Source organism: Apis dorsata, unplaced genomic scaffold (genome assembly GCF_000469605.1).
Source record: "Apis dorsata unplaced genomic scaffold, Apis dorsata 1.3 scaffold_187, whole genome shotgun sequence".
Taxonomy (NCBI): domain Eukaryota; kingdom Metazoa; phylum Arthropoda; class Insecta; order Hymenoptera; family Apidae; genus Apis; species Apis dorsata.
This window is the reverse complement of record NW_006263472.1, coordinates 1,825-19,158: the sequence shown is the minus strand read 5'-3', so window position 1 is coordinate 19,158 and position 17,334 is coordinate 1,825. Positions and strand designations below refer to the sequence as shown.

The 17,334-nt window shown below is 22.3% G+C and overlaps 3 protein-coding genes across 4 annotated transcripts; 1 reads left to right on the top strand and 2 right to left on the bottom strand.

Annotated features, from left to right (window-relative positions):
* Nucleotides 1-515: 515 nt before the first annotated feature.
* LOC102681502 (hydroxylysine kinase) lies at nt 516-3,156 on the bottom strand. Of its 2 annotated transcripts, none has more exons than XM_006614475.2 (2): nt 3,006-3,156; nt 516-1,797 (listed from the first exon to the last, which is right to left on the bottom strand). In XM_006614475.2, the coding sequence occupies exon 2, from the start codon at nt 1,788-1,790 to the stop codon at nt 708-710; it is 1,083 nt and encodes a 360-aa protein (XP_006614538.1). In that variant the 5' UTR covers nt 1,791-1,797; nt 3,006-3,156; the 3' UTR covers nt 516-707. The 2 variants fall into 2 exon arrangements, with proteins under 2 accessions (XP_006614538.1, XP_006614537.1); XM_006614474.2 differs by lacking the exon at nt 3,006-3,156 and adding an exon at nt 1,982-2,039.
* A 277-nt stretch (nt 3,157-3,433) lies between these two features.
* Nucleotides 3,434-14,356, top strand: LOC102681856 (DNA mismatch repair protein Msh2). Its single transcript, XM_006614477.2, has 15 exons — nt 3,434-3,479; nt 3,570-3,619; nt 10,358-10,481; nt 10,572-10,828; nt 10,911-11,078; nt 11,190-11,378; nt 11,482-11,876; nt 11,946-12,157; nt 12,288-12,605; nt 12,717-12,938; nt 13,019-13,251; nt 13,311-13,402; nt 13,468-13,690; nt 13,777-13,869; nt 13,956-14,356. Exons 1-15 carry the CDS (start codon nt 3,446-3,448, stop codon nt 14,109-14,111), a joined length of 2,766 nt encoding a protein of 921 aa, XP_006614540.1. The 5' UTR covers nt 3,434-3,445; the 3' UTR covers nt 14,112-14,356.
* On the bottom strand, nt 3,729-8,722 carry LOC102681731 (GATA zinc finger domain-containing protein 14-like). The gene is given in 4 exon segments (XM_031509840.1): nt 3,729-5,606; nt 5,608-6,027; nt 6,407-8,353; nt 8,556-8,722. Coding segments are annotated over 3 exon segments (3,984 nt in total). The 5' UTR covers nt 8,347-8,353; nt 8,556-8,722; the 3' UTR covers nt 3,729-3,982.
* Nucleotides 14,357-17,334: the final 2,978 nt, after the last annotated feature.

The window sequence follows — 17,334 nt, the reverse complement described above, 5'->3', positions numbered from 1 at the left end:
TAAAAAAAATTATATATTTGGGTGTGTATAATATATAATATATATAATATATATTATATATTATATATAATATATATATATATATGTATATTACAAGTTGCGTAAGTAATAAAAACACACGCGAATGATTTCATCTTAAACGCAGGTATAAATCTATTATGCAAGATCGAAATATATTGTCTTACAGTACATTTATAAATAATTCTATATTATAATAAATTCTGTACGATATATTATATTATTACCGATATATTTCGATATATTTCATTTAATTTATCGAGTTGGAGTTAACAGTAATTACTATTTCACTCAAGTAATCATAAGAAATATGTTTCTTTAAAATCTTTTAGCAATAATACATAATTTCCCATGAATTGATTTTTAATACCTGCATTTTTGTATATACCACCATCTAGTTATGTAAAATGACTCCATATTATTATACAAAGAGCATTATTATTCATTATATCTATGTAAATATGTAACTGCCTAAATACGAATAAAACCAGAGGATATATCGCTGCACATTATCTTAATTTATTTCTTAAATTCAATTTAGTTAAAATATAAATTTATGTATTTATTGCTTCTTGATAACGTTGATAACAGATTTCAAATAATATAATAATTGATTGGAACATTGAGACTGAATTATACAATGTACAATAAATTATACAGCATATGAAAAATTGAATAAATAAAAAAATTTAGTTTATCAATCCCCAATTTCGAAGAACATCATCTTGAGCAAGAGGCCAAAGCTTCTTTAATAACGACCATCCTTTTTGTGTAGTAAGCAAATATTCATTTTGTGGATCATGAAGATAGGAATAAGCACCCATAATCAAACTTTGACAAATTCTTGCACAAACACTAATTTTCAAAATTTTCTTCTCAAGATCTGTCAGCTTTCTAATATCCTGATAACCTTCGATTACATATTTACCCATCGCTATATCACCAGTCTGTAAAATCATATAGCACAGCGCGATAGCTAATTCAAAGATTAAGCATGTTCGATGTGCATCACCAAAATCGATGACTGCAAATATTTCTTTGCCATTCGAGTTTATCACTAGATTTTGTTCATTTAAATCTCCATGTATCATGCCTTGTTCTAACTGTGAAGTGATTTGAAGCACGTCCTTTTCGAAAGCTATTATTACCTCATGCGCTAACTCTCTTTCGAATACATTTTTTATAGCATAGGTAAATTGGTGTAATTGTGGTACGGAATTTAACATCCATAGTGTTTTGTGATGATTATAAGCTGGATGGGAAAAAGTCATTAGAATATTATCAAGTCGGGCTATAAAATTGCCTATATTTCGTAGCAAATCTCCAGTAATTGGTACACGATGTAACAATTCACCAGATCGATAAATCAACAATCTGATAGCATAACTTTCAGAATATTCATTATTCATTTTAACTAGAGTGTAATACAATCCATGTATATTTTTTACAGGCAAAGGACAATTAATACCTTGCTGATGTAAAAATATTAACATTTCAGTTTGTGCTTCAATCACGTGTGTTTTCTGCGAATCCAAAGAATTAACGATCTTCAAAACATAGCCATATTTACTTATGATCGTTATATGAGGATTCATATGAGTTTCTTCACAAATTACATGATAATTTCTGTCATCATATGCATTTAATTCAGATATACTTAAAGTTTTCAAACCATAAAGTTCTTCTAAAAGTTGTAAAACTTTTTGTTTGTTGCCAGGTGGACGAATCCGTTGACCCGGTATTAACATATTATTTTTGTTCTTCATATCCATTTTATTTCTAAAAATTTTTTAAAATAAAATATATGTATTAAAATTTTTAAATTTTATCAATTAATTACAAAATAAAAGATAAATTTAAAATAAAAATATTACAAACAATTTTTTATAAAATAATTTCGAAATTATAAACAATAATAAATTTTAAATTTTATATTATTAATTTTAAAACACAAATTACTTACCTATTTTAAAAAAAATTTTTCTTAATTCGTCTTTTCTTAATTAATCTATTAAATTACAAATATAAATTTGAAAAAAAAAAATAATGATTACAATTTTATTTTTTATATATAAATATAGAATTATTATTTAGAATATAGAATTATTATAAAAATATTAGTTTCAAATAAAAAAAATTCAAAAATACTATAAATTCACGATATGTTCACGAATGAAGCAGTTCAGAAAATGAATTGTAGGACAAGATACGCAATATACAGTTGACTCTCAATTAATTCTACGATAGGGCACAAATGCACGATGATTGATATTTATTGCTCGTTGTTACTCGTGATTTAGTACAAACGCTTAAAGTATCTTTAATAATATACATATTCTGATACCAAGACAATAAGCAATCTCTTATCACAATGATAAGAATAATAATTATTCATTATCATTCTTGTCCCAAATATTAATAACATGTCAAATAAAACTTTAATAAATTCTATATTTTCAATTTTTAAAAAATTAAATTATAAGCCAATACAATTTTTAATCATAATTAATATTCAATAAAATTATTTGATTTATGTTAATTTATATTTGTTTTTTCAAACTAGATATATATTATAATTTTTTATTGATGAAAATAATTTTCAATAATCAATAATTTCAATAATTCAATTTCAATAATTCAATTTCAAGAATTCAATAATTCAATAATTTTCAATAAATTTCATTCAAAATAGTTTCGAAAAAAATTTGAATTTGAAATATCCGCTCTATACTTTTCGAGATATTAATTTTATTTATTATAATTATAATTATAATTATGCATTAAAAATTTTATATCTAACAAACTATATTTACATTATATGTACATATATGTATATATATATGTTATATATACATGTTATATAATTATATATATATATATATATATATATATTAATTCAATAATTACTCTCGATTCAAAAATATAAATTTAAGAATAAAAAAAGAATTCTACATTTTAATTAATAATGAATGTAATGAATATCTTACCATACAGTTTCTATATTATAAAAATAAATTAAAAGTATATTACTTTTAAATTTAAATAATTATTTTTAAAAATAAAAATTAAAATATTACATATTATAAGTAAAAATATACAAAAGAAACTGAACGATTTTTCTATTAAAACATATTGCATGAACTATTTAATATTAAAGAAAGCATATATAGAAACGTAAATCTACATTTATAACCAATAAAATTGGACAATAATATTTTGTGAAATATAACTGTAGTATGCAATCTATGAATTATTATTTCGTGGTATAATTATGCGGGAATACATTGAATGAATATTTGATATATATATAGTATTTTGAAAAGATAATTTTTGAAATATTTTTATAAAATTGTACAATATTTTATAATTATTTAGGATTATTTTTTACTTAACGTATAAATATTAGTACTTTTTCTTATATAAAATCATGGCTGTCCAACCAAATCAACAATTTAATATGGGTGAGTAAAATATAATATAATTTTAGAAATTAAGTTTTTATTTTATATATTTAGATTTTATTAAATAATTTTATGTAATATTGATTCCAGACTCATCAAGTCAACAAAGTTTTGTTAGGTTTTTTAAAAATTTACCAGAAGTAAGTAAATATGATTAATTGTATATATATTATTGTTGATTTTTTTTGTTATGATCTTTTTTATATTTATGATTATGTAATATTTAGTATAAAGAATAAAAAATAAAAATTAAAAAATATAAATTCATTTATTTAAATAACAATCTAAAATATATAATAACTATATAATAATAGAATTTTATGTAATACTACATTAAAATCCTAAATATATTAAAATATATTAAATTAGTACCACATATTAAATTAACAATCTGAATGATTTTGATAAAGATCTGATAAATTTTATTTAAAATCTATATTGTGAAAAATATATTACTTATAAATAGATATCTATTTTAAAAATTTGTTTTTAAAAATTTATATTTATCCAAAAATATTTCTAGCTTTTTCTTTAGCTTTGTCTATTGTAGTTGCTATTTTATGACTAATTCTTGACCAAATGGATGATGGATGAGGTGCTTCAGTAGTAATATTTGTGTCCAATGGTTCTACAGATAATAATGGTGGCATTAATTCAGTTGTTGTTAATATTTCTGGTTTTTCTCTAATATCCCATGGATCTGTATTGCTTATAGATGCTAATGTAGCACTAGGATTTATTGTCACTTCTGAATATATATCATCGCTATGTGTTGGATCATATTGCCCACCTCCATAAACTTCTAAGATTCTTGGCTGTAATTTAGGTTCTCTAAAAATTCCAGAATCTGCCTGTAAATTTCCTTTTATTTGTTCATTAGATATAAATTTATTTTCATTTTGAACATAATCATTTCTTAAAGATTTATCTTTTTGTTTAGATATATAATTTTGAGATTGCCAATCTGATTGTTGATGTGAATTATCCATTATGTATTTATTTTGTGATTCTTTATTTAAATTTTGTTCTAAATTAAAAAATTGTGATTGCATTGATTGTTGCAAATTTTCTTTATCTTTTTGTTCTGTTTGTTGTACAAATTGTCTTTGGTCACTTGGATGATATGTATAATGCCATTGTAAACCTACAGTTGCATCATTTGATTTGTGTAACCAATTTACTTGGTCTACATTACTTCCTTCAATATCATATAAATTAGTTCCACTATGTTGATTTAAATTTTTAGACAAATCTATATTTTCATTTTCTTCTTGATTTGTTGTTGTATTTTGATTTCCTTTATTATCATCAGCTTCTACATCCATGTTTGGAGGTAATTCATAAATATGTGATGCATCAATATTTCCATTATTGTGATTCATAATATCTTCATCATTGATATTATGTACATTATGATGTGATCCATATCTTGAATATCTTGATCTTGGTTTGGGTTTATCTGCAGGTTTTGGAAAATGTGAATCATTTCCCAAATATTCTGGTATAATACTTATTTGCAGAGATGAATCTTTTTCTGATTCTTGATTAAATTCAAGTTTATCAGTACTTTGTTTAGTAAAATCATCAATCTGCTCTGTAAAATCCAGATTAGTATTATTTGGTTTCCATGGTTGATAAGTTTGTTGTGATATTTGCTCAAATTCAAATTTCCCAGAAGTTTGTTGAATAAGATCTTCAGATCCATTTTTTTGAGTAAGATGAACTAACTGTTGATCTGCATTACTTGATTCCCATGGTTGATGTGTTTGTTGTGAATCTTGACCAAATTCAAACTTTCCAGAGATTTGTTGAGTAAGGTCCTCAGATCCACTTGTTTGGTGAGTAAGATGAATTAATTGTTGATTAGTATTATTTAATTCCCATGGTTGATATGCTTGTTGTAAATTTTGACCAAATTCAAGTTTTCCAGATATTTGTTCAGTAAGATTCTCAGATCCATCTTTTTGCTGGGTAAGATGAGTTAATTGTTGGTCAGCATTATTTGTTTTCCAAGATTGATAAGATTGTTGTAATTTTTGATCAAGATTTTTAGAGACATATTGACTAAGATCATCAAAATTACCTATTTGTTGAGTGTAATCTTCTTTATTATTATTATTATCATNNTTTCCAAGATTGATAGGATTGTTGTGAATCTTTACCAAATTCAAGCTTTCCAGAAGTTTGTTGTGAAAAATCATCAATTTCACTTGATTGTTGGAAAAAATCATTTAATTGTTGATTAGCATTATTGGGTTTTCCAGATTGTTGCGAATCTTTATCAAATTTAATCTTTTCAAAAATTTGTTGTGTAAGATCATCAGATCCACTTATTTGCCAATTAAAATTATTTAATTGTTGATTAACATTACTAGGTTTCCAAGATTGATAAGATTGTTGTGAATCTTGATCAAATTCAATCTTTCCAGAAATTTGTTGAGTAAAATCAGATCCACTTGTTTGCTGATTAAAATCATTAAATTGTTGATTGGCATTATTTGGTTTCCATAATTGAGATATTTGTTGTGAATCTTGACCAAATTCAAATTTTCCAGATATTTGTTCAGTAAGATTCTCAGATCCATCTTTTTGCTGGGTAAGATGAGTTAATTGTTGATCAGCATTCTTTGTTTTCCAAGATTGATAAGATTGTTGTAATTTTTGATCAAGATTTTTAGAGACATATTGACTAAGATCATCAAAATTACCTATTTGCTGAGTATAATCTTTTTTATTATTATTATTATCACNTTTCCAAGATTGATAGGATTGTTGTGAATCTTTACCAAATTCAAGCTTTCCAGAAGTTTGTTGAGTAAAATCCTCAGATCCATTTGTTTGCTGATTAAAATCATTAAATTGTTGATTGANNATTATTTGGTTTCCATAATTGAGATATTTGTTGTGAATCTTGACCAAATTCAAATTTTCCAGAAGTTTGTTGAATGATGTCATCAGTTTCAGTTGTTTGCTGGGTAAAATCATTTAATTGTTGATTTGATTTCCATGGTTGATAAGATTGTTGTAATTCTTGGTTTAAATCATTATTTCTTGAATTCTGTTGTGTAAAATCATCATTTTGTGTAGTTTGTTGATTAAAATCATCTATAACATGTTTATTTACTATTTGTTGCACTTCATCTTCTTTGTTATGCATTACATTGCGCTTATATTTTTTTAAATATTGTGAACTGCCATGTGAATGTTGTGAATTATATGCACAATCTATAGTATCTCCTATTTCACTTAAATCACTTGCACTAGTCATTAATTTTTGTGACATTATGTTTCTATCACTATTGAAATCATTTTCTCTAAATTGATTTAAATTACTATCATGTCGTATATCTTGATTTAAATTATATTTGTTGTTATATTGATCATTATTGTATTGAAAATGTTCTTTATTGTTATGTAAAATATCTGTAGAATATAGAGGAACAGATGCTTGTTTTGTATGACTAGAACTCCAGTGTTCTTTATAATGAGATACTTGTTTTGGTATGCTTGAATGAATTATGCTGCTTTGACTCTGCGCATTATTTCTTAAATTGTCGACTAACATTTGATTCTGAACAAATCTTGATTGATGTGCATCTAAAATATCTGTTTGTTGTAAATTATCTGTATGTTGTAAAATTGATCCACTAAATTTATTTCTATTGTAATCATTATTTCCAATATTGAGTGTACTAGTATATCCTGATGTAGGATTAATAAGTTGATTAGTTGGTTGAAGCTTCTTTACATATCCTTCATGTTTTTCATACATACTGTAACTATTTTCACCATAAGTATTTTGGTAAGGATTCCTATAAGGTAAATGTTCATTTGTTATGTCTGAAGATTGTTGTTCTTCATTATGATGTGTTCTTGAATTTCTATAGTTATATTGATCTCTATAATTATCACTATTTTTATTATAAATATTATCAGTAGGCAAGTCATGAATATTAAAATATGTTTGTCCAATATTAGTGGATCCTGTGGTTTGTGTAGAAATTTGATCAAATCCTTTTCCAATTTCTTTATGAAATTTTTCTATCTTTGTTTGTACATCTTGCATTCCATTTTTAGTAAAATCAGGAATAGACATTCCATCAGATGAACTGTAATTAGAAGTATAATTTCTTTTATAATAACGAATTTTTTTAGCTCCTGATACATATTGACCTTTTTCTTCAAATACACGACCATGTCCTCCATCAGTTTTATATGAATCTATTGTACTCCAATTTCCAGACTGCATATTAATATGATAAGGTTCTTGTGAAATTTGTGTATTCAGATTAGATATATCTTGTTGATTAATCTGTGAATTTTTACTATATTCTCCAAGATTTTCAAGTCTTTCATTTTGAACATTAGTTTTTCTATGTGATGATTCAACATGTGGTTGATTCTTTATTGTATTGTATTTATTTTGCTGTATAATTGATTCTGAATTACTCATTTGATTATAAGTATGTTGATTAACTATGTCTTCTGTATTGGATATATGTTTGTTATTATTTTGATTAAAATTTGATATTTTCTCACCAACAGGATACCATGTATCATAAGAAGAATAATTTTTCTTATAATATCTTACTGTCTTAGGACCTTCGACATATTGGCCTCGTTCTTCATGTACTTTTCCATGTCCATTATCTATATTATAGTCTTTATGTTCAGACCATGTTCCAGGTTTTGAATAATCAAGACTTTGTAAATATGAAGCAGTTTGTGATAAATCAGCATGTTTTCCAGAAGTTTGATATTGTGTCAGATAAGAAGTACAAGATTCTATGCATCCACTTGGTGCACATAATGTATGTGTTATTAATAAAAATAAAATGGCAATATTTTGTATTACCATGTTAATCATTTGATCTCTGTAAATATTAAATAAAAAGTTTAATTATTTTTTAAAAACTAAATAAAAACTACATAATCTAAAAAAAAATACATAAATCAATTTTGAAATTATCATAAGATATATTTCATATTCTACATTTTATTTGTCAAAAAAAAAAAATAATTACAATTGAAATATTATATTAAAATTAAATAAAATAAAATTAAAAGTTTAATTACCGTATGGTAAAAGATCAAAATTCACTTAATTCAGAGCTTAGAATTGATGATCTCACTCAATGACAGTATGTATTGATATACTACATGCAAGTTGGAGCAATACCATTTATGTTAGTTCCCCCTTCTTCATCATATCTTTGAAAACATTCTCTTTCATTCTTATGATGATAATATTTTCTGTGCATTTATTCCAGTTCATATATATTCTTATCTCTTTTAAATAATTCACAAACTATTAATATCTTTAAACTGAGAAATATTTGTCATTTAATTTTGTAATATTATTTGTAATATATTATTATTAAAAAATCTATTTAATTAAATAATTTATTAAAAACATTTAATTATTTATATATTATGTACATTTTAAATTAAACATTTAATATAATTTTTTTTAATATTTTAATTATGATTTATTATATTTATTATATTAATAATTTATAAGATATAAAAAAATTTATAAAATAAACAAATATTTCATGAAATAAATTCTTAGAATTATTAAGAAAAAAATTATTATATATGAAACATATGTATGTAATATATTATTTTCTTACATTTTTCTTGTAAATGTGTAAAAATAACTTTTCTATTTCTTAGTAATAATTATATAGATAATTTCCAGAAATTGTTTTGTTAATTTGATGTGTCATCAATGATATCATTCTTGTATAATATTCTTGTTATAATAGATTAATTTATTGTTATTTTATAATAGCTATAAATATAATTTCAGGTAATTAAAGATAATCATTCAAATGATCATTGAACACATCAATAAATCTAATGCACATTTATGTCTATCTTTTATTTTCGATTCTAAAAAAAGATATTTTTAAATGAAAAAACATTGTTTAATAGAATTATATTTCAATTTATTTTATATTTATTATATATTTATATAATAATATAATATTATATTATATTAATATAAATAATATAATATATTATTATATATTTTATATATATTCATGTAAAAATATATATAATAAAATATTATTTAAGCAATTAAATTATAATAAATTAAAATAATTCATGATGTTTTTAATGCCTTACATATGGTATTGATCTTTTTGGAATATAAACTGTAATATTTTTTATGACATAAAAAATGAATAATATTTGCAAGATAATATCATTATTGGAATTTTTGCATTTTTTCTTTTTAATAAATTATTTTTTAATTGTAATTATATTAATATATTTTTATATAATTGATATATAATTTAATAAATATTAAATTAATTTATAATTCTCACTACTCTTGTTCAAATATTTTTAATTTCAAATATTAAAATATATCAAAAAATAAATAAATTTAATTGTATTTAATTATCTTTTTTATCATATTAGATGATTTTAAATTGATATATTTTTCCATAATATAACAAATTTCCTTGAACTCATACATATAACATTAATAATAATCCATGACTTTTTGACCCTAGATAGACATTGACCTACAGATATTCTTCATAAAGTCTTTCTTGAAAACAAGTATAATCATAATTAAATATAATAATTATAATTTGGTAATAATTATACTTTTTGTATTAAATTTTTAAATAATTTGTAAAAAATTATTTTTAAATTTTTTCTTTTAAATTAATGAGAATATTAAAATTTTTTTACTTATGTAAAAATAACATTACTTTTAATGCTAAAATATCATTTAATTATGTATACATATAATAATATAATATAAAATTTTAATATTTATAAGTTTAAAAATATATATTATTTATAAAAAAAAATGCATAATTATAAAACACATATATAATTTAATAATAATATGATTTCAGAAACTGAATACCACAGTACGTTTTTTTAATAGATCAGATTATTATACATTACATGGTAATGATGCATTATTTGCTGCACAAGAAATTTTTAAAACTACATCCGTTTGTAAAATTATAGGTGCAGGTAAGAATTTTAATTTAAAATTTTAATATTTATAATTTAATAAAAATATAATAAGTTTTTAAAATTTTAAAATTTTAATATTTAAAACAGATCCATATAAAACTGAAGGAGTTATTCTTAACAAAAATCATTTTGAATCTTTTATACGTGATTTATTATTAGTAAAACAATACAGAGTAGAAGTTTATATTAATCAAGGAACTGCAAAAAATCAAAATTGGATATTAGAATATAAAGGATCTCCTGGTAATTTAACACAGTTTGAGGATATATTGTTTGGCAATAATGATATTGCTGTTAGTGTTCGTGTTATAGCAGTGAAATTAGGAATGGAAGGAAAATTTAGAGTGAGTAATTATAAAACACATTATAATAAAAAAAATTTTTGCTAAAAAATTTTTATTTTATTATATTTTACAATATTTTTAGATTGTAGGTTTAAGCTGTGTAGATACTACGGCAACTTTATTTTCTGTTTGTGAATTTCAAGACAATGAATCATTTTCTAATTTGGAATCATTGATTGTTACGCTTGCTCCTAAAGAATGTTTATTAATTCAAGGCGAAGGCAGCTATGAATTTCAAACTTTAAAACAAGTAAACAAGATAAATAAAAATATTTTTTTTATACAGAATAATTAATTTAAAAATTTTATTGATACAATCATAACATTTATTTCTTTCTTTCATCTTTTTTTTCTTACTTAGCTAATAGAACGAAATAATGTGATGATTACTACAAGAAAAAAAAATGAATTCTCTAGTGAATCAGTTATACAAGATTTAAATACTTTAATAAGATTCAAGAAAGGTCAACAACAAAATGTACAATCTTTACCTGAAGTTAATTTAACTTTTGCTATGTCAGCTACTTCTGCTCTTATTAAATATTTAGATGTAAGTATTGCATACTGATAAAAAAAATATTGTTCTTTAATTTAATTTTATACTTATACTATGTTTTTTAATTTTATACTTTTATATTATGTTTTTTCATTAGTTAACATCAGATGAAGGAAATTTAAATCAATTTAGTATAGATCAAATAAAGCAATCACGTTATTTAAAGTTAGATTCAGCTGCTATAAAAGCACTTAATATTGAACCACGTATTGATACTTCTTGTGTTTTAAATGGAAATGCACCTACAAGTATTTTGAATCTCTTAGATAAATGTAGAACTCCACAAGGACATAGACTTCTTGCACAATGGATTAGACAACCTTTAAAAGATTTATCACTTATAAAAGAAAGACATGATATTGTTGAAGCATTAGTGAATGATAATGAATTACGATCTAATCTTAATGAAGATCATTTAAGACGCATACCAGATCTACAAGTACTTGCAAAAAAATTGGCTAGAAAAAAAGCAACTTTACAGGATTGCTATAAGTAAATAAATTATATATTTTTTAATATTTTTATATATAATTAATAATTTATTAATCGTTTTTATTTCAGGATTTATACATGTATATCACATTTACCTATATTATTAGAACAATTTCTTAAAATAAATATAATAGCTTTAAAAACAATGTTTACTGATCCTTTAAGTGAATTTATTAAAGATATGAATAAATTTCAACAAATGGTTGAACAAACAATTGATTTAGATTCTGCTGAAAAAGGAGATTTTTTAGTACGATCTGAATTTGATGATGAATTAAAAGGTACTCATAAAATCTTTTAAATGAATATATATATATATGTATATATATATATATATATTTATGTATATTATATGCATTAAATTTTTTTTTACATTAATTTATATTTACTAATTATATCCATTAATATTAGAATTAAAATGTACTATGGATGAAATAGAGATAAAATTGCAAGCACAATTGAATAAAGTTGCTGATGATCTTTCAATCGAAGCTGGAAAAATATTAAAATTAGAATCAAATCAACAATTTGGATATTATTTCCGTGTAACATTGAAGGAAGAAAAGGTATTAAGAAATAAAAAACAATATATTATTTTAGATTCTAATAAAAGTGGTGTACGATTTCGAAGTAATAAATTAAATGATTTAAATGATGAATACATTGCTATTAGAGATAAATATATAATGGAACAAAAAAAGGTTGTTGCGGAAATAATTGAAATTGCAGGTTTGTATAAATACATAAAATATTTAAATATTTAATATTATTATTAAAATATTAAATAAAGAAGCAATATAATTATAGCATTTTTATTATTATATTATAAAAATTATATAGCTGGTTATAGTAATACAATAAAAGCTATTGGAAATGTATTAGCATCACTTGATGTACTTACTGCTTTTGCTTCTGCTGCTATATGTGCTAATAAACCATATGTGCGTCCTGAAATGCTCCCTAGTGAAAAAGGAGAATTTAATCTTATTCAAGTTCGACATCCATGTTTAGAAGTTCAAGAAGGAGTAGATTATATAGCTAATAATATCAATTTTAAAAGAGGTAATATTTTTATAAATATAAAATATAATAATTATTTTTATAATAAATTATATTAGAGGAGAAAAAAATTAAAATTATAGGAGAATGTCATTTTTGTATTATTACCGGTCCAAATATGGGAGGTAAAAGCACATATATAAGATCTGCTGGTGTCAGTGCTCTCATGGCACATATTGGAAGTTTTGTTCCTTGTGATCAAGCAAGAATATCATTATTAGACTGTATATTAGCTCGTGTAGGAGCTGATGATTGTCAATTGAAAGGACTTTCTACATTTATGATGGAAATGATAGAAACTGCTGCTATATTAAAGGTAATTAATAATATTTATAGCATAAAATAATAATTAAAAAATATTTTATACAATTTCAGACAGCAACATGCAATTCATTGGTATTAATTGATGAATTAGGCAGAGGAACTTCTACTTATGAAGGTTGCGGTATAGCATGGTCAATCGCCGAGTAAGATTTAAAACATCTTTTGAATTTATTAAATTTCCTTATATATTTAATATAATTTTTTATAGATATTTAGCAAAAGAAATTAAATGTTATTGTCTTTTTGCAACACATTTTCATGAAATAACTAAATTGGAAGAAGAAATATCTACTGTTAAAAATCAACACGTTACAGCTCTTGTAGATGATAATAAATTAACTTTATTATATAAAATAAAACCAGGAATATGTGATCAAAGTTTTGGCATACATGTTGCTAAAATGGCTAATTTCCCACAAGATGTTATTGAGGTAAAATTTTTCTGAATTCACTTGTAAATTTAAATTTACAAATTTTAATTTACTATAATAAAATTAAAAAATTAATTTTTTTTTAGTTTGCTAAGCGTAAACAAGCAGAACTTGAAGATTATCAAGACTCACTTTTTGAGGGATCTGATAATCCACAGAAAAAAAAAAAGATCATCCAAGTAATAATATTAATTAATTAAAATTTCATTAAAAAAATATAAAAAATGTTTAATATTTATAATATAATTAATTTGTAATATTACAGGAAGCCGAAATTCTTATTGCAGAATTTAATGATAAATGCAAGAATTTAGATCTATCATTATCTGACACAGAGTTAAAGGATAAGATTTTAACATTTAAAGAAGAAGTTTTATCTTACAAAAATCCCTATATACAAACGCTTCTTACAGCTTCATAACTTAAAATAAGAAAAAATATTCAATAAAAGTAATAAGTATTAGTTATAATCAGTATTATTGCAAGAATAATTTAAAATATATTTATCGTTTCTATACTTATTATTTTTTAAAGTTGTCTTATTTTTTGTAATACTGAACATTTCTTTACAGTTTTATCTATTCTGGAAGATTTAGAAATATCCATATAGATTATCTAATTTTGTATCTTATTTTTAAGAATAAAATGTTTAAAATTTTCTTTTTATTCAAATCTCTTATCATCAATAATATCACATCTTATATGTATATATGATCTTATATGTATATAAGATTATAAAATGCATTATATTTTACAAAATTATAAAGATAAAGATATTATAAAAAAGATATTATAAAAAAAATATATTTTATTTTTTTTATCTTAAAAAATAAAATACATTGTAGTCTAGGAAGAATATCTCATATGTGTTTATGCGCTAAAAGTAAATATAGATAAGAAAAGCAAATAGTAAAAAAGAAGAGATAAGATAAAAATTATAAAATTAACATCATCTTTAAAATATATTGCCATAGATGAAACTCAAATACAGACAAGAAGAATAAATAGTAATTGGTCATCATCATTTCTCGAATTTAAAATTTTCCAAACCATTTAAAAGATGATATTGTTTGCTAATTTTTATCTTATTTCTATTTTTCTATTACTTGCTCTTTTTCTATATTTGTTCTAAAAAATTTATATGTTGAAAAATAGTGCACATATAATTAAATTTTATTGTTTCCTTTAATCTATTAATTAAAAATTTAATGAAGTTTTTGAATTCAATTTTCATATTATATATATATTTCAAATCTCTATTATACGAATCTTATATGTATAAATTTTTTTCGCAAGAAATATATATATATATATTCTAAAATCGTAAGAATTTATATATTTTATATTTTTATAATATATACACTTTATAATATTTATATATAGTAAAATTTTAAAATATATCCAAAATAAATATCGCTACGGATTTACATTATGAATAAAATTCCGGATATATTATGCAAATTCAATTTGATTTTATACTTGAATGGAACAAAAATTTCAGACAGTAGTGGACCATAAAGTAAAATCTTAAAATTAAAAGAATTTAAAAATGATCAAAATATTAGTTCCTGAAAATTTAATAAATTAAAAAGGAAAATATATCATAATATATAAAAGATAAGTATATTAAATTCTATAAAATTTTTGCATGCTATTTTAAGATTATACTTTCATAATACAAAATCATAAAATAAAATTAAAAATTTTTTTGTCAATGACAGAACATTTTGAGTTATGAAAATCTTGGAAAAAAAATTTTATACATTACATTTTTTTACGATTATATTACAAAATAATAAGTTTAGTATAAATAATAAAAATTTTATTGCTTGAAATTTCGACTATGTATTAAGAAAATATAATACCTAAAAAGATAGTATGTAAAGTTTTTTCTGAAATTCAAAGAAGAAATTAAAAGAAATTAAAATGGATAGCCAGTCATTATTTTTTATCAATTTTGTGTTTTTGATTAGAAGAATATAATTTTAGAGGAGGTATTTCTCGGAGAAATTTTTCGTAAAATTAAAATTTCTAAGATTCTGGTCTAATTTCGACTTTTCATTAAGAGATATATGTGAAGATGATACTTGATACGTGATATTTGAAAATTTTTGTAAAATTTGATTTTTCAAAGATTCTAGTTAAAATTTTTGATTTTTTACTAGGAGAATATGATATATAAAAAAATGGCACTCGAAATTGATATTATTTTTCGATTAAACTCTACTTGCTCCATCCAAAATGATCCTTATATATCTCAATTTTTTCTATCTAAACGATGGTATTAATTTATAATAGCGACATAATAGGATTTGACTCTGAGATATCAGGATCAATGGATGATGATGACAATTATCATATGCAACATCATAAATGACAGAGAACATATCTTGATTCTACGAACAAACATAACAACATGGTATATGATATTTAAAACGCAAATCAAGTATAAACGTATCGTATAATGAATTTTTGCTTCATGTAATAAAGATTTTGTGGAATATGATATATGTTATCATAATTACATTGCATAACATAATCCATTGATATAGAATAATGATATTAGAAAAATTATAAAAATAAATAGAGACAATTAATTGTCTCTCTTATAAAAATTATTATAATTGTGATTCATTTGCGACAGCAAGGTTCTTAATCTGTGATCCATAATGACAATCAAGATAATACAGAATATTGAAATTATTATACGTGAAAGTAAGTGGCTCATATTTCTCATTATTATATTTTTGATCTATTTTTATTCTTTTAATTTTCTTTAAAAAAATCAGATACAATTTTAACTTTTATTTTTAATTTTTATCTGATATATTTTTATATATTATATGTTGCATTTTTTCCAGATTTATTTTCATTTGCATTTACAAACATTAATTCACGAAGTGTTATTGAAAGTTTAATTGTTACAAAAGAAATATAATTAATTAATTCAGGATTCTTTTTATTCTACCGTCACAGTTAAAAATAATCAAAGAATGTCCCTCAACAAAAGATAATAAAGAAGTAATAATATAAACGGTAAGTAAAATACTATATTAATTAAATTAATCTAGAATTAAGTAAACTGTTGAAAAAAATATATATAGGTTCTGAAAATATGAAAGATATAAAGGTAAGTACAAAAGGTAAGTATTAGAAAGAAATCCTGCGTGACACTTCCAACGATTATATTTTCCTAAAACAAAATCGTAAAATACAATCGAAAATTTCTGTCAATGGCACAAAATTATGAATTGGGGAAATCTTGGAAAAATTATTCGTAGCATCATCTTTATGATTATATTTTCCGATTAAAACATTGAAATATTTGGCAAATATTTTTGCTGAAATTTCAACTGTATATTAGGAAAATATAAAACATAAAGGGATAATACGGAAAATTATTCCAAAAATTCCAAGATTTAAAATTTTCGGATAGCCAGCCAGGATTTTTGTTAAATTTTACGATTTATGATTAGGAGAATATAATTCTAAAGGAAGAGACACAAGAAATAATTAACAAAATTAAAAAAATATCAACGATATTAAAATAAAAAAATTTTTTGTAGAAATCAATTTTCTACAATATTTCGTTCCAATTTCCGACTTTTTAACAGGAGAATATGATAGGCAAAGAGGTGGCACTG